General features: G+C 40.3%; 1 protein-coding gene across 1 annotated transcript in view; it reads right to left on the bottom strand.

Annotated features, from left to right (window-relative positions):
• Positions 1-24,157, bottom strand: part of LOC124395805 (transcription initiation factor TFIID subunit 4-like) — a 94,014-nt gene that overhangs the window by 32,107 nt on the left and 37,750 nt on the right. The window contains 1 exon segment of the mRNA XM_046864655.1: positions 6,361-6,480. Coding sequence (XP_046720611.1) covers positions 6,361-6,480 — 120 coding nt within the window.

Genomic DNA, 24,157 nt, shown 5'->3' with positions numbered 1-24,157 from the left:
GTTGCCTATTAATGATTTAAATATATAGGTGTTGTTTGTTTGTTTATTCGAGCATTATAGCCGAACGTTCATTCAAACCCTTGGAAAATAAAACCCATCAGTTGGTGGAAAAAAAAAAGTTTTTTTTTAATCTACACTACTACATGCAAAAAAGCATTGCAGCCATATTTGGTTCTAAATGAAGCACACAATAGGATTGTAGAGGACGTCTTTGGACCTGTTCCAGCAGTAACGAGATGCCTTACATGGGTTGGAGTGGAAGATCTCCTGCTATAGTGCTCTGACCTCAACCCTTTTGTGATGAATGTGAACAATGACTGCACCCCAGACCTCCTCACCTCACCTACATCAGTACCTGACTTTACTAACACCAGGGATGGGCAGTATTTATGATGCATGTATTTAAAATATGTATTTCAAATATAAAATAGGAATTTGTGATAGGGTTCATGAACATTTTTAAAATTTTGTATTTTAAAAAACTTGTGTTTTGTATTTTTGTAGTTTGAAAATACTGTAAAATGACATCATAAAAATGCGGCCTCTGATTGGTGCCTACTCAGTATTTCGCTCAGATTTGTTGAAATCAGAACAGAAAATGTAGAAGAAGGTGGTGAAGGTAAGAAACCTGCAGTCTGCCAGCTTTCAAATAGCATCCATTGATTGATAAATAAATATTTGCTTGACCAATATTGTACCCTAATTGAGCTGTTCAATACGATCACGATTTTGCACACCACTGCATGAATTATTATTATATTAATGAGGTAATTAATTAGTGAGAAACGAGTTGTTATGAATGCAGGTGCCATCAGTCGTCTTCTTATGAATGACTTGTTTGTAATTGACTCAGTGTTGCTGATGTAAAGTCGCCCTTCATCACCAAACACCAAGTATCTAAATAAGTGTACAATTATGATTCATTCACAAACTGTTCAACATTAAACTGTTGGTTATTTAAAACTAACCTTCATCTGGAAAATCACAGGGAAATGTATGTGAATATTTGATCTGTTACCTGGTTGCGTTTGTCAGATTTATTTCGTGACTCGACCAGAGAAAAGCTGTTGCTATCAAACAATGTTTACTTAATCAACTAAGACAGTGTAATACTGAAGTAACAGATAAAACAAGACAACTGCTGGAAGAGACATTTATGAAGAAATTTCATGCTCCCTCGTAAAAATATTTTTTAGTATTTTTAAAATACAGTATTTTATTTTGATACATGGTGTAGCTGCTGTATTCTGTAGTGTATTTCTGAACACTTCAAGTTACCCTCACTCTTGTGAGCATGAATCGCACTTTATCTCAACAGTCTAGTGGAACATCTTCCCAAAAAACGAAGATAACAACAAATGAGTATTAGATGTGGAATGAGATGTCCAAAAAGTGTAATCTTATAATCAGGTGTCCACAAACATTTGTCTATATATTGTTTTACTGTATACTGAGCAACCCAATCATTTAAACACACAGCGTGTGTGTGTGTGTGTGTGTGTGTGTGTGTGTGTGTGTGTCTGACACAACTGACAGTCGTTTTCTGTCAGTTTTCCCCCCTAAACTGTGGAACACTGATAAAATGTGACATTGACCTGCACGCCTTCTTACGCTCTCGAAACCAAGGACACACATCTCGTATTTTTTTACTGAAAGAAGAACAGCCTCAAGTCACTGAATCCAAAAAAATTCAAAAATTTACTGAAAACAAAAACCACACACTACACACTTTCACTACTAGTACACAGCACACACTAACACACAATACACTTTAACACACACAATCCTCTCATCTGATTGGTCAAGTTCATTATAAATACTAGTTCTGACTATAAGGGAAATGGCATAATATTATAATAATACCTGCTACAACTAACAACTTACACAGGGACCTGTATAATGGATGTTTTAAATATAAACAAATGAATTACTAAAATGTTGATATTTATATGAACGTATTTATTGATGGAAAGAGTCTCGATTGTCAGCGATTTGTAAAAAAAAAAAAAAAACAGAAGCTGTAATGTAAAGATGGAGGAGTTTTTTTTTTTTAAATCAGGAAAGCAGGACCAACTGTTTACACCTGATATAATGTACAGTAAGTTTGTTTGGTGGAATTTTCACAACTGTAAGTATTAATGTAGGACGTATTCAAGTACAACCTTTTGTGCATATTATAAAAAAATAAAATGTCTCAAATAATTAAAAAAACAAATTCTTATTCTAAAAATGCACTTTTTTTAGGGGAGAAACAGTAACTTTGCTTCATCACACCAGCTAAGTATTAAATAATTTCCTACAGCACATCATGTTTTATTTTATTCTTAAAAAATGTTCTTCCCAAATCTATTACCTACAAATGCTCACTACATACTGTAGGTGCTCAAACATAACCCAGTAATCTACTGCACTACATTCAAGTTCCTTCGATGAAAAACTAACCACAAAATGAAAGTTGACCTATTAGCTAAATAGCCACTATACTATTTTGTTTGTTTTAATATTATACAAAAATAAATTTTCTTATTACATTTATCTGCGTTGGGTTACGAGGGTCATGTGACCATGTTTAAGAGATGACCTGTTTTATTGGATAAACAAAAAACAAGAGACATTAATTATGTCCAATCTTTCGTTATTATAAGTGTTATTACTGATATATACAACAATCAGGCATAACATTATGACGGTTGTGATCGATCGAACATCAACAGCATGAACTTCTTCAGCAGTTTGAGCTTCAGGAGCTCGTCTGTCAGATCGGACCACACGTCCAGCCTTCGCTCCTCACGTGCATCAATGAGCCTGTTCCTTCCTTGGAGCACTTTTGATAAATATTGACTACTGCAGACCGGAAACATTCCCACAAGAGCTGCAGTTTTGGAGATGCTCTGACCCAGACGTCTAGACGTCACAATTTGTCAGACTCGCTCAAATCCTTATGCTCGCCCGTTTCTCCTGCTTCTAACACGTCAACTTTGAGGACAAAATGTTCACTCGCTGCCTGATAAATAAATCTACCCACTAACAGGTGCCATGATTAAGAGAAAATCACTTCACATTGAAGATTCACTTCAGAGCTTATAATGTTATAATGTCATAATGTTATGCCTGGACTGTGTGTATATATAAATAGAATAATTTTATGCAGGTTTTCTGAATATCATATGCTTTTGAATTTGAATATATGATTATTCAAATACGACACCAGAACAGACCGTTTGACTGAAATACAACACACACACACACACACACACACACACACACACACACACACACACACACACACACACACACACTCTGCAGTCCCTGTGGTCCTCTTGTTTGTCTGAGCGAGCCGGTCATTTACCTCGGCCCGTGGTGGGAGGGGAAAATCGTGAGGAGGAGAGCCGGAGCGGCCGAGCTAAAAGTGCGCACTCCGAGTTGGGATTGATTTACTTCATTAACCGAGATTACCAAGTTTAACTTACAAACCAGAGGTCAAAATTTCTCATTAAGGAGGGGAGCGCGGAGCACCGCGGGGCGACTGGACCACTCTTATTACTGACTACACATTTCAATCTGTCTTTGATGTTCCGTGTTTCGCCTCCGTCCCTCCCTCTCACTCTGGTTCTTTTCTCTCCCTCTTTTTTTTTTGCTCTCTATTTTTTGGCAGGGAGGTTGATTTTAATTGTAGCTATAGAACTGAGCCCGCTTTGCCTGGAAGGCTGCCTCCACGTCCACAACGAGAGAAGCTTTAGTGGTATTGGGTGCTGTCCATAGCCTAGGGCTCATTTTAATGGCTCCCTCCCTCTCTCCCTCTCTCCTTCCCTCCATCCCTCCCTCCCTACATTCCCTGCTCAAATTGTTTTCCACATGATTCCTGTTAATTTAGCTGCAGGAAAGGGCATCGGTTTTCCTTGTACTTCCCCCTCTCTCTCTCACTCACTCTCTCTTTTTTCTTTCTCTTTCTCACTCTCTCCTCTCGTTCCTTTCCCGCTCTATCTTCCCTCGCTTTTTTTTTTTTTGCATACCGTTCCTTTTTTCATTTTTAAAGCCATTCAAATAAAATTATTAAAAAACTGACTGTTTTTATAAATGCATTCCAGTTCAGCCGGTTCTGTTCCAAACAGCTGGAAACGCACTACTCTTCCCGCCTCAAGACGCTCTTTGCGACGGCAGGTTGTGCTCCGAACATTTCTAACCCCCTCGCTGACACGCTTTCTCCATTTTCCGCGAATCGCACACTCGCCATCTCACTTCTACAACATGTGCACCGGTTGTTCTCCAAAACCCTGGCAAAAATAAATAAAACACACATTCCTAAACACGCCACTCAAACATGCTCCTTCACTTCCTTCTCTGCTGGTTGTGTTCCAAATGCCCAATTAACCAACTCGCACTTCTTACTTCTGTGATCCAAATGCCTGTAAAACATATTCCTGAAAACTCCTTGGCACACCTGCTTTTTTGTCGGACGGTTGCATTCCAAACATTTCGGACCGCTTCAGTGGCACACGGTGTGTGTTTTTTTCACTCAACCGGTTGCGTTTCAAATGCACACGCTTTTAGCGCTTACCGGGCTGTCAGTTGTTTTCCAAATATCGTAAACACTTACTAATTTCTAATTCCTTCTCAGCTTCTTGTCTGCCAAACATATCTAATATCCTCACATATACACTCCTACTTGCTAACACTAGCACTAAGCTTCTTACTTTGTTGGTGGGTCGTGTTCCAAACGACCCCTTTTTAATGTCCCTTTTCCATCCATCCATCCATCCATCCATCCATCCATCCATCCATCCACATGTCTAATAACCCAAGCCTTCGTTTTAAACCCTTTATCTATCTATCTATCTATCTATCTATTCACCCATCCATTGCTTTATATACACATCCATTCCTCATCCATCCTTGCTCCATCTAAACTTCTATCTATCTATCTATCTATCCATCCATCCATCCATCCATCCATCCATCCATCCATCCATCCATCCATCCATCCATCCATCCATCCATCCATCCATCCATCCATCCATCCATCCATCCATCCATCCATCCATCCATCCATCCATCCATCCATCCATCCATCCACCCACCCGATCGATCGCCCACCCGCCTGCCCGCCCAACCTATCACTTCATACACACATTCGTCCCGCATGCATCCAACCATCCTCTCGTGTTCCAGTAAACACTTGTTTCTTTACTTGCGTTATTTTCTTTAAGTCAGTGATTATGGATTTGATCGAAATGCCTGAGAGACTTTTTTCCGACCACTTCACTTTCACCTTCACCTCAAGCTCATGTCTGGTTGTGTTCTAAATAGCAAAACAATGAATTTCCACCCACTTCACTCTCACTCAAGTACAGTTAGGCCCAATTATGACTTGGCATGAGGAAGAACTCTTTTATAAGACTGTCTCTGATGGAGCTATAGTGGTGTTTGTATTTGGCTTCCAATGTGTGTGTGGTGTTTGTATGTAGTGTGTGTATATGCAAAGAGTTAATGTGGCCCTTGACTTCAAATCAAAGTATGAGCTCTCTCTCTCTCTCTCTCTCTCTCTCTCTCTCTCTCTCTCTCTCTCACACACCCCTAATCCAGTCTTCCAGTGCTGTAAGGCCCCTTTGTTCCTGTTCTCAGATGACTGTGGATGGAGACACACACATGCACACACACTCGGGCTATCACTTACAGCCCTGTGGGCAACACACACACACACACACACACACACACACACACACACACACACACACACACACCGGATCTCCTGTATCAGCATTATTATACTACTCCTAATTTCAGGTCATGGCTGGGCAAGAAAAACCCCTTTGGCTTGGATTAAAGCAGAGAAAGAAAAAGAAGGGAAAAAAAGAGAGAAAGAGAACGAAAGCAGGAGTATGTCGAGTAAAGGCCATTGCGTCCAGCGGGCCCCTGAGAAAGTTGGTGAGGGGCCCCTGTGTAACTCAGCCCCTCGGTGACTCTCATTCAAAAGTCACATTGCCTGTACACCGAAGGAGACAGAAAGTGCTGCAGGGTGTTGACACACACACACACACACACACACACACACACACACACAGAGTACACTGCCCAGGGAGGTGACAAGTGAGAATGGCTTTATCTTTTCTTTTTCTTCCCACATTTCATCAATTCTTTCATTATAAGATTTATAAGTATATATCTATTCAATCCTGTGTGTGTGTGTGTGTGTGTGTGTGTGTGTGTGTGTGTGTGTGTGTGGCAATTGTGATAAACCAGTGACACAGATCAACACAGTCATCCATAATCTAAAGTAATCCTACTATTGTTTTCATCTGTGTGTGTGTGTGTGTGTGTGTGTGTGTGTGTGTGTGTGTGTGTGTGTGTTTTGTCTCTAACCTCGTTGCCTGATGTTCCTCCAGGCGAGTCCACTTTGCGTTTTTTGCGTGGTCCGATGGCGGCGAGAGCTGTGAGGTTCGCGTCCCTCTGCCTCATCTGGGCCAGTTCCTGCTGCTGCATCTGCACACAACCAAGACACAAATTAGATGTAGTGGAGCAGGTGAGTAAATAGAAATGCGGATGAAGTCGTTCATCCGGTTCTTAATCCATCCATCCATCCATCCATCCATCCATCCATCCATCCATATGTCCACTGACCCAGGCACATATCAGTCCACCAATGAATCATCCAGGTCTTCTTTTTTAACCCCTCATCTCTCCAACAGTCTATTCTTCAATTCCTCCTTCATCCATCTATCCATCCTATTAATTATCTATCTATCCTCCCATCCATTACTTCATATACACAGCCATCCTTTATCAATCCATCATCTATTTATTTATTCATCCATCCATCCATCTCTCTATCCACCAATGTTTCTCACATGCCTTTGTTTATCCCTTCATTCTTCCAACTGTATGTGTTCCTTCACCCAACTATCTACACATCCATCCAACCTGCATCCATCCATCCATCCATCCATCCATCCATCCACTCAGCACTCATACAAACATACATTTCTCATCCATCATTCATCCATCCATCCAACCTTCCATATATCCATCACTTCCACTTCCGTCCACTTTCCGCACCCATCAATTTACTGACCCATACACTATTCATCCATCCATCAATTCAACTATTCATTTCAGTTCAGTTCAGTTTCTTTCCCCAAGCAATCACCCTCACTAACAACTGACCATAATTATATTCATATCTATCCAAGTAACACACAGAACTGTCAATCATCACGTTATCTGTATATGTTGCACACACTATGGCTGCTATATACTGTACACAGTTTTATAGTAAACTCACTATCATACCTGACACACAATACTGTCATTTGCACTTCCATGCACTCTCACACTTTATGTACATTACTGATCTGTATCCCTATTTATTACCACACTGTCTATACTGTCTCACATTGTCTGTATTGTCTTGTATAATCTGTTTTAATCTTGTCTTGTCTGTTTTGTCATGTATAGGTTTTATTTATGTCTGTACTTTTGAGAGTCACAAACAGCTGTAACCAAATTCCTTGTGTGTGTCAACACACTTGGCCAATAAACCTGATTCTGATTCTGATTCATCCACCAATCTGTCCATTCCTTAGACAATCCATCTATTCCCCTAAACCATCTCTAAAAGGTGAATTGTGGTTTTGTGTGTGTGTGTGCGCGTGTATGTGTGTGTATATGATGTGATGTGATTTCTCTCTGGCTGAAGCGAAAGAGGCAGTAGCTGCAGGTAATGTCAGGGCTGCCTGCAGGGTGGCAAGCTCCAGCCTCGCTCAAATTCGCCTTTCAGAGGACGAGCGAGAGCCTGCAGTCACACACACACACACACACACACACACACACACACAATCAGTCTCCATCTCACACCCACGTAATTGCACTGACAGTTACACACACAATCATATGCACAGATTTACACATATGCACTCTCTCTATCTCTCTCTCTCTCTCTCTCTCTCTCTCTCTCTCTCTCTCTCTCTCTCTCACACACACACACACACACACACACACACACACACACACACACACACAAGAGTGTGCACAGTGAGGGGGTGGAAAGCTGTTTGCCCGCTGGTGCAGCAGAGTGAGGGCATGTTACCGGAGCGAATGGGGACAGTCGATGTGTTCTTTCATCAGGGAGAGACGGATAGAAAAAATCCAAAAGGGAGAGATGCAGGAGTTTTAGCACAATAAGAATCAAACGTAAAGCAGCGCAAATGTACGCAAAGCTGCAAAGAGAAATATATATATATATATATATATATATATATATATATATATATATATATATATATATATATATATATATATATATATTTATATTATTTGACAGGATTATTATTCTGATTATCATAACAGATAACTTTATTTTTTGGGGGGGAAAAGACAAACTGTGCGACTGGGAATCCTGTTTTCTGATTCCGACACCGTTTCCTCTGAAGGTTCACGCATCCTCACTGAATCTTTTCTTTTCGAGGAAATCGTTTGCACTGATACGTCCATGGATCAAATTAAATTTTGATGAGAATAATATTGAATAAAAAACATTAATCCAAGAGGGTAAAAAAAAAAAAAAAGAGGGATTTTCTTTCTTTTTTCCAACAAGGAATAAAATGACAGCTTTTCACCGCGTGTTTCGAGCGTACATATTGCAATTGAGCTAATGCAAAAATATTAGCCTTGTACTTTCTTGTAACTTGCAGAATAAAGCTGGAGGGGAAAAAATAAAAATAAAAAAAATCACGAATGTGTCTTCTGGCCCATTAAAATGTATACGTGAGGTGTGAGAGTTAAGGAAGAGGAAAGGGTTGCGCTCTCAAAATGGTGTTCTTCATCGGTTGCTTTAGGGTTCGAGTACACGTGTGTGTGCGTGTGTGAGTGCGTGAGTGTTGAGAGAGCCTGTGGTACAACACGGCCTTTAGGCGGTTGCCACTTTACATTTCACACTGAGGGTGAAACACCAAAAAAAAAAAACAAATATCAAACCAGGAGCTAAAACACAAACTTAGACACTCTATAAACCTGTACATGAGCTCTATGGTGTCTACATGGTGTCTTCTGCAGACCCTAATTAGTGGGCTCAGGTGGTGTCCTCTGTAGATTTAGTTTGTAAAAAAAAAGATGTCCTTTATTCAATTTCTGAGTATCTCCACCTATACGCACACCCGCCATAAAAAAAAAAAACCCAGCCGTCCATCGTGTCCTGTCGTCAGTCCGCTCAGAGTCTCCTATCGACGATTGTATCTTCTAATTCTCGTCTCCGTGCCGATGACCCGGCGATGACCCCGGAGGACTCTGCCGCCTGTCTCCGATGCCTAACTCTCGGCTCCGTCTCCCTCTGCCTTGCCTGGCATTTGGCACCAGACTCGACGCCCGGGGCGACTGCCAGAGCTGCAGATTTATGCCGCTTTGATAAATGTAGACCTCATAGCGCCATCTGCGATGCCAGCCGAGGGAGTGGGTGCGCTCCGAGACGAATCGCACGACATGACGACGACGTGTGCCATTACACGGGCAGGAAGGCATAAAAACCATGCGGGGCTCGAGCTTAACGTTCAAATACACATGTTCCTCAATATCGAAGAAAAAAAAAACGGAACGGATTTGGTTGTGGGAAAGTGACACGATTGTCGCATCTCTGATCGCGGTGGATGTAATTATATCCAGGATCGTTTCGACTGCAGCATATGTTCCTGTGATCTTAGCAACAGATTTCCTGATCTACACCTGCAGTTTTAAACATTCTGTAAACACCTGAGTGGGACTGTTTCTGTACAGTTGCAAACTAGAAAGAGAATTCATTCACTATTTACTGTAAAATACTGTAAAATCCTCACCGAATTAACAAAGTGGACGTGAGTCCACATTTAGTTGTAATGAACGCAAACGAAGCGAAATCTGTAAAAACAAACAAAAACAAACAGCATCAACAAACATTGCAAACTCGTGGCTTAACACGAACGACAAACCAAAACCAGATTTAAATAAAACGGAAATCGTACAACGTGGAACGAACAGCAGCAGTTGGTAACAGGAATAAAAAGAAAGAATAAAAGTACTGGTAGTCCCGAGTTACGGCGGTTCCACTTTCCGATCTTACGATGACGATATCGATGCAACAAAACGGTAAAACATTAACGTTTTTGCGCAACATTTTAATTTCCGTGCGATACGTTGGGATGTCAGGGTGCCAGGATGTCCGCACTTCCTGCCTTGCGAGACGTCTTGCTTTCGACAGAGTTCAGTTGTCTCGGTAATAGAGCACATTTTTTTGTTGTGTTTTTAATATACTGTAAAGTTTATACGTTACAATAGTGTAAATTGCTCTGTTTTGCTATATAATGTACTGTAATGTGTGATTATTAACAAATTACAATATACTACCCTATATTGATCACCATTCTTTAAGCCCCTGTAGGCTGGATTTTAAACTCACAACCTTCTGTTTCATACCCCAAAGCCTTGATCATTGAGACATTACTTCCCTCGACGAGCCCCCACAGATTCACACTTCTCTATTCACAATATTTAGCTTTCACTAAACAGTATCTTAGCATCCAAACAGTGAGAGTTTGACTTTTGGTACCCAATTCATTAATCCATCTTTTGAATTCTCTCTGTATTTTGAAGCACAATCTTGATTACGATTCAGATTCGTAAAACTCACATCAGGGCTTGGTTGAATTCCTGACTCTGATTGGTCAGCAAGATTTAGACAGCAGCTCTGGTTTTAACATGAGCGACAGGTTTACCCCCTGTCCTCTACATGTGCCTCTATCAAACCAACTACCTGCATGTCTTCCCTCACTACATCCATAAACCACCTCCTTGACCTTCCTCTTTTCCTCCTTTCTGGTTACTCCATCCTCAGCATTCTCCTACTGATATACCCCATTGTCCACTTTGTCTCCAAAACATCCTACATGTGCTGTTCCTCTAATAAACTGATATCTAATCCTGTTCATCGTCATCACTCTCGATGAAAACCTCAACATCTTCAGCTCTGCTATCTCCAGCTCCACCTCCTGTCTTTTACTCAATGCCACTGTCTCACCACAGTCCTATAAACTTTCCCTTTCACTCTTGCAGATAAACAGTAAGGATAAAACAGAAAAAAACCTACAAAGAATAAACTGTAGTGAAATGGTACAGAAGGAAGTGCAGCTGTCGGCGCTTTGTAACAGTTGATGCGCTTTGTAAAGTTTTCCAGCTTGTGCTTGGAGTTTGGGTTTTGGTCATTTTTTATAAAGGGGAAGGAGTTCAATTTGCCCTACAATGTACAAACGCATGTATAATTAAGTGATAACAGGAATTTTCCTGGACATAAAATTAATGAAATCTCACTATAAACTGTAAAAATGTATTATTATCGTTTATTCATAAACTTTTTTTTGCTCTAATTGCTGTGATGTATGCAGAATAACACTCCTGATTGTGCCATTATACACTAATAATCTACGTAGGTCTGTCTTGTGGGATTCCTTACATAATGCAGTAAATGATAGTATTTGGTCTTCACGTGAGATTTCGCAAATGTAATAAATGCCCTTCGGTTGCATTCGTTTGCTCTGAATGTTGTTTAGGTTTGTATTATTTAGTCTGTCATTTTTTTCGACGCTTGTATACTTTTATACTTATGGACAAAAGTATTGGGACACCTGACTTTCCCAGTCATGTGTCGTTTTTTTCCAAACTGCAAAAGTTCCAATCGCAAAGTTGAAGGCACACAATTGTACATGACGTGTTTGGGTGCAGTAGCACGAAATTTTCCCTTCGCTTGAACGAGGAGATCCAAACCTGCTCCAGCATGACAATGCACCTGTACACAAAGCCAGCTCCATGAAGATATGCTTTACATGGGTTGGAAAATCTTCTGCCATAGACTCTGACCTCAACCCTATTGAACACCTATGGGATGAATATAAACACTGATTGTGCCACACTCTAAAATCTAGTGGAACATCTCCCCAGAAGAGTGGAAGGAATTCTAACAGGAATGTGGAACTAAATGTGAATGCGATGCTCAAAAAACATACCAATCTTATGACCAGGTGTCCACAAACTTTTGGTGATTATAGTGTAAGCAAAACCAGCAGCTTGTGATTGGAAGGTCATGAAATAAAATCCCAGCATCGCCAACTGGAATTCTTGAGCAGGATCTGTAACCCTCGTCTGTTTCCTCTCGTCTCTACTGATCTGCTCAATCGTACATGTTTTAAACAAATCGACCGTCCAAGTTTGAGGGACTTTTAAAGAAGTGAAAATGTAGTATTCGGGACCATCGGAAAAAATAAGCGCATAAAAAAAAAAAAAACAAGGGACATAAGTGTGTGATACCAGGCGGATCAATCCAGCAGCGGTATTACAAATATTCAGTACTACAACCTCATCTTGGTTTTATCAATAAACCAAACTCACAACCTTTAGTTTCAATTGTCAATATGTTTTGCTTTAGTATGTTTTTCCGATCCGCAAAAAAAAAGAAAAAAAAAAAAAAAAAAAAACCCAGAGCGTGCCCTTTTGGAAACACGAGAGTGCTGATGTTAATGTAATATTATTTACAAAGGTCGAGACCGGGCTGACATTTCTGCACTCTTGTCACCTCGTGTAAAAGTGTGTAGAGCAATACGAGGGTGTATGCTCAATTTGGACAATCGTATGCAGCTAAAATTGTTTTTTTTCCTCCTCTCTTCAACTGTAATTGAAGCCCAGAACAACAGCAAGTGTACAAGTAAGAGCACAAGGAAGAGAGTATGGAGTGTAAGACGGTACATAATTAATACATAGAAATGAAAAGAAATACCGTAAATGGTGTATACACAAGCTACATACACTAAATATTCTTTGCTGTGTGTGTGTGTGTGTGTGTGTTGTTAAGATTCACTTCATATAAAATCAACAAAGGGAAAGCTAAGCTCTGTCAGCATCGGTGGTCAGACCTGCCTGTCTATCACACTACACCTCATAACGATGACACACACACACACACACACACACACACACACACACACACACACAGACTTCCTTAAGGCATTCCCCACAGCGTTTTACGGCTTACAGACAGATGTCTGAGCTGAAACAGAACGGTTCAGCTAAACAGAAAAATACAGAGTATGTGTGTTGCTTAAAAACATGCCAATAAACATCAATAATTCTTAGTAATATCAAGTTTAAATCAGAAAAAGTCCCTGTTATGCTCATAAACTTGCAACTGAGAGTTTTCGATCAAGGTTTTTTTTTTTGGTGGATCCTGTGACAAGAGTAATCCACTGGCTAATTTGTACAGTTTGAAGGCAAAAATATTATGCATCTAATATTCTTTGGGGTTTTTTTTTTGTAAACAAAATCCAGTTAGCACGAGCTGGAAACAGCTGTTTGTGCAGAACCGAGAGCTGCATCACTTCCTGGTTCTATCACTTTGCACGTGCCGCTTTGACCATTAAGAGTTTCTAAAAAGTGATAAAACTGAAACGTTAGAAATCCTCCCATATATTGTTAGAATCCTGCACTCATGGCTACATTTTCCATCAATCATTTTGTTTCCATAATGCTACTGGCTGGAAATAAAATGTTTGAAATGATAGGTGGTGCATAATAAAAACATCACAACACCTGCCTATAGAATGAATACTCAAGCCGAGAATCCGCCTCTTTTGCTTTTCTTTTTTTTCTCTTGCGTGGTCTAATTTGTTTTGCCATATTTGTTTAATAATCTGTGTGATACCTTTTTTTTTTGCCGTTTTTTATGTGAAAGTTACATAACACCTCTACAAACAAAACAACCGAAGTACTGTGACGTGAACCAAATAATAAGCATCTAAATTACAACACTATTGTATGGTTGGAACAAAAATGCTTTACGGCATGTTGTTCTGTGGACCCTTATCCACCCTTATCCTAATAAACCAGGATTAGCAGCAGTGAATGTTTTTGTGACTCTTTATTACAATAATTGTGTAAGTAGTGCATTTTTTTAATGCATGTTGTTTGTGTGTACTGTTTACACACATTCAGCAAATACATTCGTTATACGTTTTCCATTGAAAAACAGTGATCTGAAAAGATGTTTAGAATGATGTATAGTTAGTCATGGTTACTCTTCTCCCTTTTTATTTAATCTATTGCTAAACATTAACACCTGAGAACAACGTGATATCGGTCATGCGGGGTGGCGCTGAAGGCTAAGAGGTTAACAAATGTCTTCATATTCACAGTATGAGTAGACACATTGAAGATGCACTCAAAGTTTCTTTTTTCTGCGCTAAAAGTGGGAGACGGTGACTAAAGGAACTTGCGGTCCGCCACATAATATGTTCATGAGGAAACAGATTTCAACTATGTGCACTATGTAAAATGGAAAGCATTTGGTAAACATTTGCACTGAACCGACAGTCCTATACCGAAACTGTTACGCACCTAGAGGACATGGCAACCAGAATCCAGTGTGAGTGTATCCGAGTCCTTTCATAGAAAAAAGACCATTTTGTCACCTTGAAGTTATTGCACACAATCACCCTAAATCTCTCATGAGCATGGCATTAATTATTTACCACATCAAGACATTCAATATGCAATAAATGCAACACTGTTAGCGCTCACTAGTGCTCCAGATGATTATCACTACCCCTGCACTTCATTCAGGGCACCATTTCACCATTTATTTCTCTGCCCACTATACAGACAGAAGTCTTACTGCGGACAAATCCAAATGTCCGTCTGGCAGAACGCAGTCCTGCAAATCTGCTCGCTTTTACATTCCATGTAAAAAACATGACCTGTCAGTGAGAAATCGTTTCTATGTAATGTCTTTGAAACATGAGATCACTGAGGTAATTATTGCAGTATGAAAGTTTAATATCGGCACATGACCAGTGTGAAGTGACATTTCTGAGGAAAATGGGGTGTTAAGGTAACGTATCTGCTACGAGTTTCTCTTTGCGAGTAGTTTATTTAGAAATATGCTGTGAGAGGATTTTAGGGCTTGTAATTGAATTTAAAAGGGCCAGTCAAAAAGTACCTCTTGGGATTTGCATTTGACAAAATATTTGTCAGAAATAATTGTAATCGAGCACGTTTTTATTACTCTTTTTATGCGTTTATTACTACCCATTTTACCCTCTAGATCAGTGGCCCCCAAACTCTTTTACGTGAGGCCCACATTATTTTCCTTTCTTTAATGAGAGCTCGGTCTGTAACAGGAAATGACATGGGCCAGAGTGACGACCAGTATTATTGTGTAGATTATATTATGATTTTAAATTTATTTATGCTTCGAAAGATTTGATTAGTTTATTATGTTGTTATGCACCATACAAACAAATAAGCATTACCTTTCAAAAGATATATCGTTTATTAAAAGAGCATTATTACTATCACACTGTTTTTCTTTTTTATGTTCATTGCTATTGAAATCAAAAGATTTACTTACTTATGCATATGGTTGGGTGAACCTATCAAATAATAAGGCCATGTTAAGAACTAGAGGTGGACAGATAATGGATTTTATACTGATACCGATTGGTAGGTTGGATCGTACTTGCCGATAACCAACTAATCAACCAAATAGTTTTTTAAATAATACTGAATAAAAACAAACACTCCACGTAAAATAGGACCGAATCATTCAAATGTGCTAAAATAAATTAATTTGAAAACAGTCACTAATAAATATAATTATATAATTAATACATTTTAAATAATATATAATATAGCGCTCTCCGTGCAGCACGTTGCCTCAAGTGTAAAAACAAACAGCAAGTCGCGTTAATGATTTGCCCCTAGAGGCCGCTCTCATAATGACAGCGGACTGGAAGAATTTTTTTCCGATAGCGGCAGCAATCAACTATCGGTGCCTCGAGCTTTATTAATAACTAAGGGAAATTATAGTTTGAAAGCCAACCTAATTATCAAATACAATTATAATATGAGTAAAACCTATTTTTACAATTTAATTTTCAAAATATGTTTTTGCCATTGTTCAGAGGGCCGGTTGAAATTTGGGGGTGGGCAGTATTCGCCATGTGGGCCGTAGTTTGGGGTCCCATGCTTTAGGGTATTTGATAAACAAATGTCTCCTTGCCGAAAACTTTTGAATCATTTAAATTTGAGCATCGACTGTAGAAGGTCGAATTTCTCTCTTTTTCTATCTCAAGCTAAATATGGTCCTATGGTACCAGTAATCCTGCCCCATTCATCCCAACACCCTCCCTCTGGATTGTTCTCTTCAATTGACAATTCAATCAATGAGGACAGGTTCCATTTAACACATGTCCATCATAAGTCGGGGACTACCTGTAGTTTTAATCTTTGTAAAGCTGCTTTGGGACAATGTGAACTGTAAAAATAAAACTGAAATTGAATAAATGTATTCGGAATGAGCAGATTACACTGCATACATCTTAGCTAGTAGAAATATCTCGAATATTGTCATATTTATGCAGGATTACATTTAAAAATCATTAAACCCATGTCGAGCCACTCGTTTTAAGCATGTAATAGTAAAGTCATGTTCTATTGGTAAAACGTTTTTGCAAATCTGAAGCATTTATAAAAAAAAAAAAAAAAAGTTAAAATGATTTAATCAAAAATAAGAAAACTAGAAACTTGAAATGAGTACCAATATCCAGATATACTCTGTAACATAAGTGAATTAGTGCGACAAACGAACACAAATCACATACATCCTGTAAAGTTCAGGTTTAATAGATTTTATTTGCGTGTGTGTAATAGGCCACGCCCACCAGCATCTGTAACTTGGCTACTTTTACTACATGAAGTCCTTTTTGAGCTCAAATACAACCAGCTTTAATAGAAAAACTTTACTTGTGACAAATTGTAATATCACAAAGGGGGAAAAAATGCATACATTATATATGCGATTGCGACGTGCCCCTGCACGTGAGCGATCTTAACGATTAAGCGGTAAAGACTTCGTTTGGGTGAGAGCTCCAGAGCAAACAGAGGTCATGCCCCAAAACGATGAGATATCATAAGCGTATTTGAGCGGGAAAAAAAAAAAAAACGAGGAGATCGTTAAAAAAATTGCTTATCTAAGGAGAAAATTTCCATCTTTTTGCTTTCAATGCCGTTCAGCAGTTCCTTTTCGCTCTTATCCCTCATTCTTTCTGTCCTCTGTACCTGAACTCTACCTGCTATTGATCAGGCCTCATTTCCATCCGCAAGAGAAAAAAAAAAGAAATGAGGTGAAAAAAGAGCGAAAGAGAACGTCGGCGATGATTTATTCATTTCAAATCAGAAACGAGGAGGGAAAGGTAGATGAGAGGAGAATCTTCTGAGAGAGAGACTGCAGGCAAGTGAGACAGGCCTCTCTCTCTCTCTTTCTCTCGCTCTCTCTCTCATTCCCTCGTCCTCTATTTCTCTGCACCCCGAGGCCGGTGATGTGCAAGTCCCTCTAATTAACAAGGTGAATCATACTGCCGCTCTCTAATTAGCCGACATGACAATCTAATGGAAACATGCGGGCAGAGCTGGCACTCTCGAAACCGCCTCACAAAAGCCTTTCTTTCCTTCTTTCTTCCTTTCATTTGTCTGCGCTTTTTTTCCCCCTCCTCCTCTCTCTCCCTCTCTCCAGGCAGATGACGCTCACTCGGACCGATGTTAAAAATCTGGGTGAAGGAGGTCAGGCCCGACCCGAGACAGATGCTCTTCTTTTCCGGAATCTTCTCCACCTCCCTCGATCTGAGCGAAACTCTTCACACCCTACTCCCCTGATGCCAACGTCTCAACGAGTGCTCCTACTGCTGCACGCGAAAGTGAATGAGCTCCTACACACACACACACACACACACACACACACACACACACACACACACACACACACACACAGTCTCACGCTGGAGAGATTCTTTGCCATCTTGCTTGCAGGCACAAATCTCCTTTTTGTTGTTCTTCCCTTTCATTACGGTGCTTTGTATTATTTGAAAACACACACAAACTCCAAAGGTACTTTTTTACTAAAGCCTCACTACCTTTATTTGTTTTGTTTTGTTTTTTTTTCTTTCTCGCCCTCGTTCATGACTCTGGGATAAATCAGGAACAAACTACAAACAACATAGTGGCCAAACCACAAAACCCAGGCCCCAATATAATGCTCTTATTAAAGGAATAGTTCAGCCAAAAATGAAATTTCCACAATTTTCTCCCCGACCTCAAAACACAGTCGATAAATCGAAGCGTCTTCACCTTTGCTCTCGAGCAACCAGCAAAGAGGAAAGAACATGGTGAGAGGAGTAACAGCTCATGGCTCAGACTGAGCTCTGGCTTTTTCATTTTGTCATAATCGTGAAAGTCATCCATCAACGATCATCTATTATCAATTTTACATTATTCAATTTATATAACTCACACATATAACTCACTCTCACTCATGAACTCATTCTCTCGTTCACTTATTCACTCACTCTCACACTCTCATTTTCACACTCACTCGCTCACTTTCACAATTTCTCATACTCAGTCACTCTCTCTTTCTCACTTTTTCTTTCTCTCTCTCTCTTTCTTTCTCTCTCTCTCTCTCTCTCACATATTCACTCACTCACTCTTTCACACCCACTCACTCACTCATTTACTCACTCACTCACTCACACTCTTTTACACTCACCCACTCTCACTCAATTCACACTCACCCACCTCACCAATTCACACTCACCCACTCTCACTCAATTCACACTCACTCAATTCACACTCACCCACTCTCAATTCACACTCACCCACTCTCACTCAATTCACACTCACTCAATTCACACTCACCCACTCTCACTCAATTCACACTCACCCACTCTCACTCAATTTACACTCACCCACTCTCACCAATTCACACTCACCCACCTCACCAATTCACACTCACCCACTCTCACCAATTCACACTCACCCACTCTCACTCAATTCACACTCACTCACTCACCCACTCACACTCACTCAATTCACACTCACCCACTCTCACTCAATTCACACTCACTTAATTCACACTCACCCACTCTCACTCAATTCACACTCACTCAATTCACACTCACCAATTTACACTCACCCAATTCACACTCACCCAATTCACACTCACCCACTCTCACTCAATTACACTCACCCACTCACACTCACCCACTCTCACTCAATTCACACTCAATTCACACTCACCCACTCTCACTCAATTCACACTCACTCAATTCACACTCACCCACTCACACTCACTCAATTCACACTCACTCACCCACTCTCACTCAATTCACACTCACCCACTCACTCACTCAATTCACTCACCCACTCACCAATTCACACTCACCCACTCACACTCACCCACACTCACCCACTCACCCAATTCACTCACTCAATTCACACTCACTTAATTCACACTCACCCACTCTCACTCAATTCACACTCACCCAATTCACTCACCCAATTCACACTCACCCAATTCACACTCAATTCACACTCACTCAATTCACACTCACCCACTCTCACTCAATTCACACTCACCCAATTCACACTCACCCACTCACTCAATTCACACACTCACCCACTCTCACTCAATTCACACTCACCCACTCTCACCAATTCACACTCACTCAATTCACACTCACCCACTCTCACTCAATTCACACTCACCCACTCTCACCAATTCACACTCACCCACTCTCACTCAATTCACACTCACCCACTCTCAATTCACACTCACCCACTCTCACTCAATTCACACTCACTCAATTCACACTCACCCACTCTCACTCAATTCACACTCACTCAATTCACACTCACCCACTCTCACCAATTCACACTCACTCAATTCACACTCACCCACTCTCACCAATTCACACTCACCCAATTCACACTCACTTAATTCACACTCACCCACTCTCACTCAATTCACACTCACCCAATTCACACTCACCCAATTCACACTCACCCAATTCACACTCAATTCACACTCACTCAATTCACACTCACTCAATTCACACTCACTCAATTCACACTCACTCAATTCACACTCACCCACTCTCACTCAATTCACACTCACCCAATTCACACTCACCCACTCTCACTCAATTCACACTCACCCACTCTCACTCAATTCACACTCACCCACTATCACTCAATTCACATTCACCCACTCAACTTCACACTCATTCACTCTTACTCACTCATTTTCACTCTCACTCACTCACTCTCACACTCATTCACACTTACTCACTTTCACACTCACTCTCACACTTACTCACTCACTCTCACTCACTCACTCCCTTAATATTAGCTCCTTCTCTCCCTCACTCATTCACTCACTCATTCAATCATGGTTGTGATAAATCTGGATTCTGTCCCTGATCACTGTGCAGCATGCATGTAAATTTACACCTATAGGGGCAGTATACACAGCATGTTTCTTAGAGAGAATACAGGAAACAATGAACATGCAATCACGTACAGAAATCCCAGACGGACAGTAATCAGGATTCTGTGACTGAGGAGGAGTGAAGCAGCAGGGCCACCCCTCTGCTACCCCACCACACAACCCCAAGGTATGAAACCCATGAATGAGGGGGAATAAAAGTTGAAACAATAACATCGCTCTAGCGTTTGAACTTGCGACTCTTATGAGATCTTTGGCCTCATCTGCATAAAGGCAGAAAGATGATTCCCATTTCTTCTAAATTCTGACTCTTCTGGCGATTTGTGATCAGTCACCATATCCAACCAGGCTGTGTGTGTGTGTGTGTGTGTGTGTGTGTGTGTGCATCATTATCTAATTGGAAGCATACCAGGTTGTACAAAAGAAAAGAAATGCAGGGAATTGCGGTTCAAGACATTTCATGCAATTCTGTCGAGCAAACGAGACAAAAAAAAAAAATAGAAAGAGAAACTAGGAACGCCTGAGGTGGAAAAATATTTAAGGAAAATTATTCTAACAAAAAGTCGAGAGATTCCCAATGGACACTTTGAGCATGGAAGCACTCTGAGCAAAAAAGTGGAGCATCGCTACAAGGACATGGAGATGCCCTGAGGGGGGAGAGAGAGACACAACGAAAGAGAGAGAGAGAGAGAGAGAGAGAGAGAGAGAGAGAGAGAGAGAGAGACTTATATATCAGTTACCTCATCAGCGATGTTAAGTTATATTCAGGTCCCACTGAGGTCTAACAGAATCTAATCACACAACATCCAGAGCCACATTCTAATTTCTACCACAGCGCTGCTGATACCTCGAATCTGATTGGTCAGAAGACGTTGGTTCATTTTCTATAACAATGACGCTAGTTACTAGCTACAGCTACAAGGTTTCTATTTTTCTACTCTATTATATCTTCTATGGTTTCTATAGTAACAACTCCTTCACACAGGCTGGTGTGATGAATACAGGACAGAAAAGTCAGGATTTTTCTCGACGCTCTGTTCCAGTAGATTTTGGAGTGTTCTCTTGCAAATTTGTGCTCACACAAGCGTGTTAGCAAAGTTCAGGTACTGATGTAGGTGAGGTGAGAAGGTCTGAGGTGCAGTCAGTGTTCACATTCATCTCAATAGGTTTGAAGTCATAGCTCTTTAGCAGGAGATCTTCCACTCAAACCTATTTAGCTTTATGGAGCTGCACAGGGGAAATTGGAACAGGTTCGGGTCTCGCAGTTCAAGTGAAAGAAAGAAATGCTAAAGTAAAAGTAAAAGTTTGTAAATATAAACTGTAAATCCAGCTGGGTGGCCATGGTCAAGGAATAATAAGAAGAAAAGCTGGAATATATGACCTTTCATATTTTTTTCTTTTAGGGTAGGAGAATGCTGAGGATGGAGCCGCCAGGAAGGAGGAAAAGAGGAGGTTTATGGATGTGGTGAGGGAAGCGATGCAGGTGGTTGGTGTGAAAGAGGCAGATGTAGAGGACTGGGGGGGTATGGAGACGGATGATCTGCTGTAGCGCCCCCTAATGGGAGAAGCCGAAAGAAGAAGAAGAAGTTGGCCCTAGTTTAATTATGTTTGTTGATGTTTAAACCATGTTAGTATCAGGGCCATATACATGATCATCAAATACATAACATTTAAATTACTATATAAAACATTTCAGCTTTACACATGACAAAAATCTTAAAACACATTCAGGTAATACATTATGAAAACTCTCTTGTAAACATGTTCTGAATAAAAGCGATATCATAAAAATTACAATCCCACAAGATGTGTTTAAAAGTCATAAGGGTCTGACATGAGAGACATAAGGGAGGAGCTTCACCCATCAATAGAAACCCATGTGTGTTAATTAATGGTCAGAAGGTGGTATTTCACGGTCAGTTATTTCCAGATCATGTGCTTTCCTGGAAGCTGTATCCACTCTCTCACTGCCAGTTCAACTAATATGACTTGGAACCCAGCAAGATATAATATTAAACTTTCCCTTCTTTAAAACGATCTAATTTAGTTTCAATTCCAACAATGATGGGGTGGTCAGTCTTTACAGATTTAAGTGTTTGAAGGCAAGACTGTGAGCCAGAGGCAATTAAAAAGTTCTGTTCTTGAACCTTCTCAATATTTGACAAAACAAGTGGTAATGACACACTAGAGCTGTGGTCCGTAATTCGAGTTTAAAGTTGAATGAATATGCACTAGGGGTGTAACAACACGTGTATTCGAACTGAAATTTGTTTGGTACAGGGCTTTCGGTTCAGTACATGTGTATCGAATGCAATCCTTTTTAGGTGCAGAACATAGTTAAAATCTGAGTTCCCTTAGGAACGTATTGAGTTTGTTTGGTCTCTGCCTCGCACTTTAAGTGCATTTTATTATTATTATTAAACTTGAAAACATACACAACAATGCCAGTGGTATAAAAAAAAAGGAACTAGAGTTAGCGCAGTGTTACTGAACAAATCCTGACAATTTCACATATCGAGGGAGTGAATGAATGAAGGATGGAAGGAATGAAGACATTTGTTAAAGTTTGCTGAAAAAAGTACCACAGTTAAGGAGATCATATCTTTGGAAAATTTAATATTAAATGTAAAAAACACAAACAAATATAGACATCTGGACCACCCGAATGGGGTGTGACAAATATAAACTATTTAATTGATTTAAATCAATGTAATTTGTGCCAATTTATTTGACTAAAAAAATGAATCAATATAATAAAAAAGTGTATTGGAGTAACTTAATTTATTCTGTTTTATTTTTATAAAATATATTTTGTATATATTATTTAACCAAGCAGGCATTTTATTTAAAAATTTTTAAATGTCAAGTGTTGAGGTCCACAAACATTAATAATAGTAAACTGCGTTATTAAAAATACAACAAGCGATTTGCATTTCTTCCCCCTAAATTGAACCGTGATTTAAAAACAGGTATGTACCGAACCGTGGATTTCGTGTACCGTTACACCCCTAATGTGCACATTCAATAAAATATGTAAAAGTACTGAGAACAGGGTTTGTATAAATAAAATGGTTAGAAATGAACATGCTATTTTTTATTCTGAACCGTGGAGGGAAGGAAGCCTGGGGGGCCTCCGATATACATTTGGCCTAGGGCCTCGAAATATCTTGAACTGGCCCTGCTCCAGATTTAGATTTGGTTGGTGTCAGATGCAGCTTTGTGCTCCTGTAATAAAGGCTGTCCAATCAGAAATCAGTGCAGTGACAGCTCTGGAAACGTCTCCTCACAGGCGCATTACTCCAAACTGAGGCCTAGATCTCGTCCCACTTCCTTCCTGTTTCACAATGACATGCTGATACTCTGGAGGCAAAGTCTATTACTAAACTCTGCTGCTTTCAGTAGCACACACACACACACACACACACACACACACACACACACACACACACACACACACACACACACACAGCTGGCTTTGCTAGTGTTCCTCTAAAGTTTCTCAGCACTGTGCTATGTTCGAATATACTCTGGCCTCAGCTCTGCACCTGGAGGTGTGTGTGTGTGTGTGTGTGTGTGTGTGTGCCTGCGTGCTGGGTTAAAAAGGCAGCCCATGACCCAGGTGTTCAGGACGGAGGCGACTCTCCTCCCCTCTCGTCCCGTAGCCTCCAGACCGGGCCACTCATGATGAATCTGTGGCCTGAGAGAGTCTGCGCATCCTGACACCATGATCTATCTGCCCAGGCAAACTGTGGCTCTTGTTCTGGCCATCCCTCACTCCCCATCTCTCGTTTTTTTCTGTCACTCGTTTTCTCACCC

The sequence above is a fragment of the Silurus meridionalis genome, chromosome 13 (genome assembly GCF_014805685.1).
Source record: "Silurus meridionalis isolate SWU-2019-XX chromosome 13, ASM1480568v1, whole genome shotgun sequence".
NCBI lineage: Eukaryota > Metazoa > Chordata > Actinopteri > Siluriformes > Siluridae > Silurus > Silurus meridionalis.
Note: the sequence above shows the minus strand (reverse complement) of the source record. Positions and strands in the feature narration are given on the sequence as shown.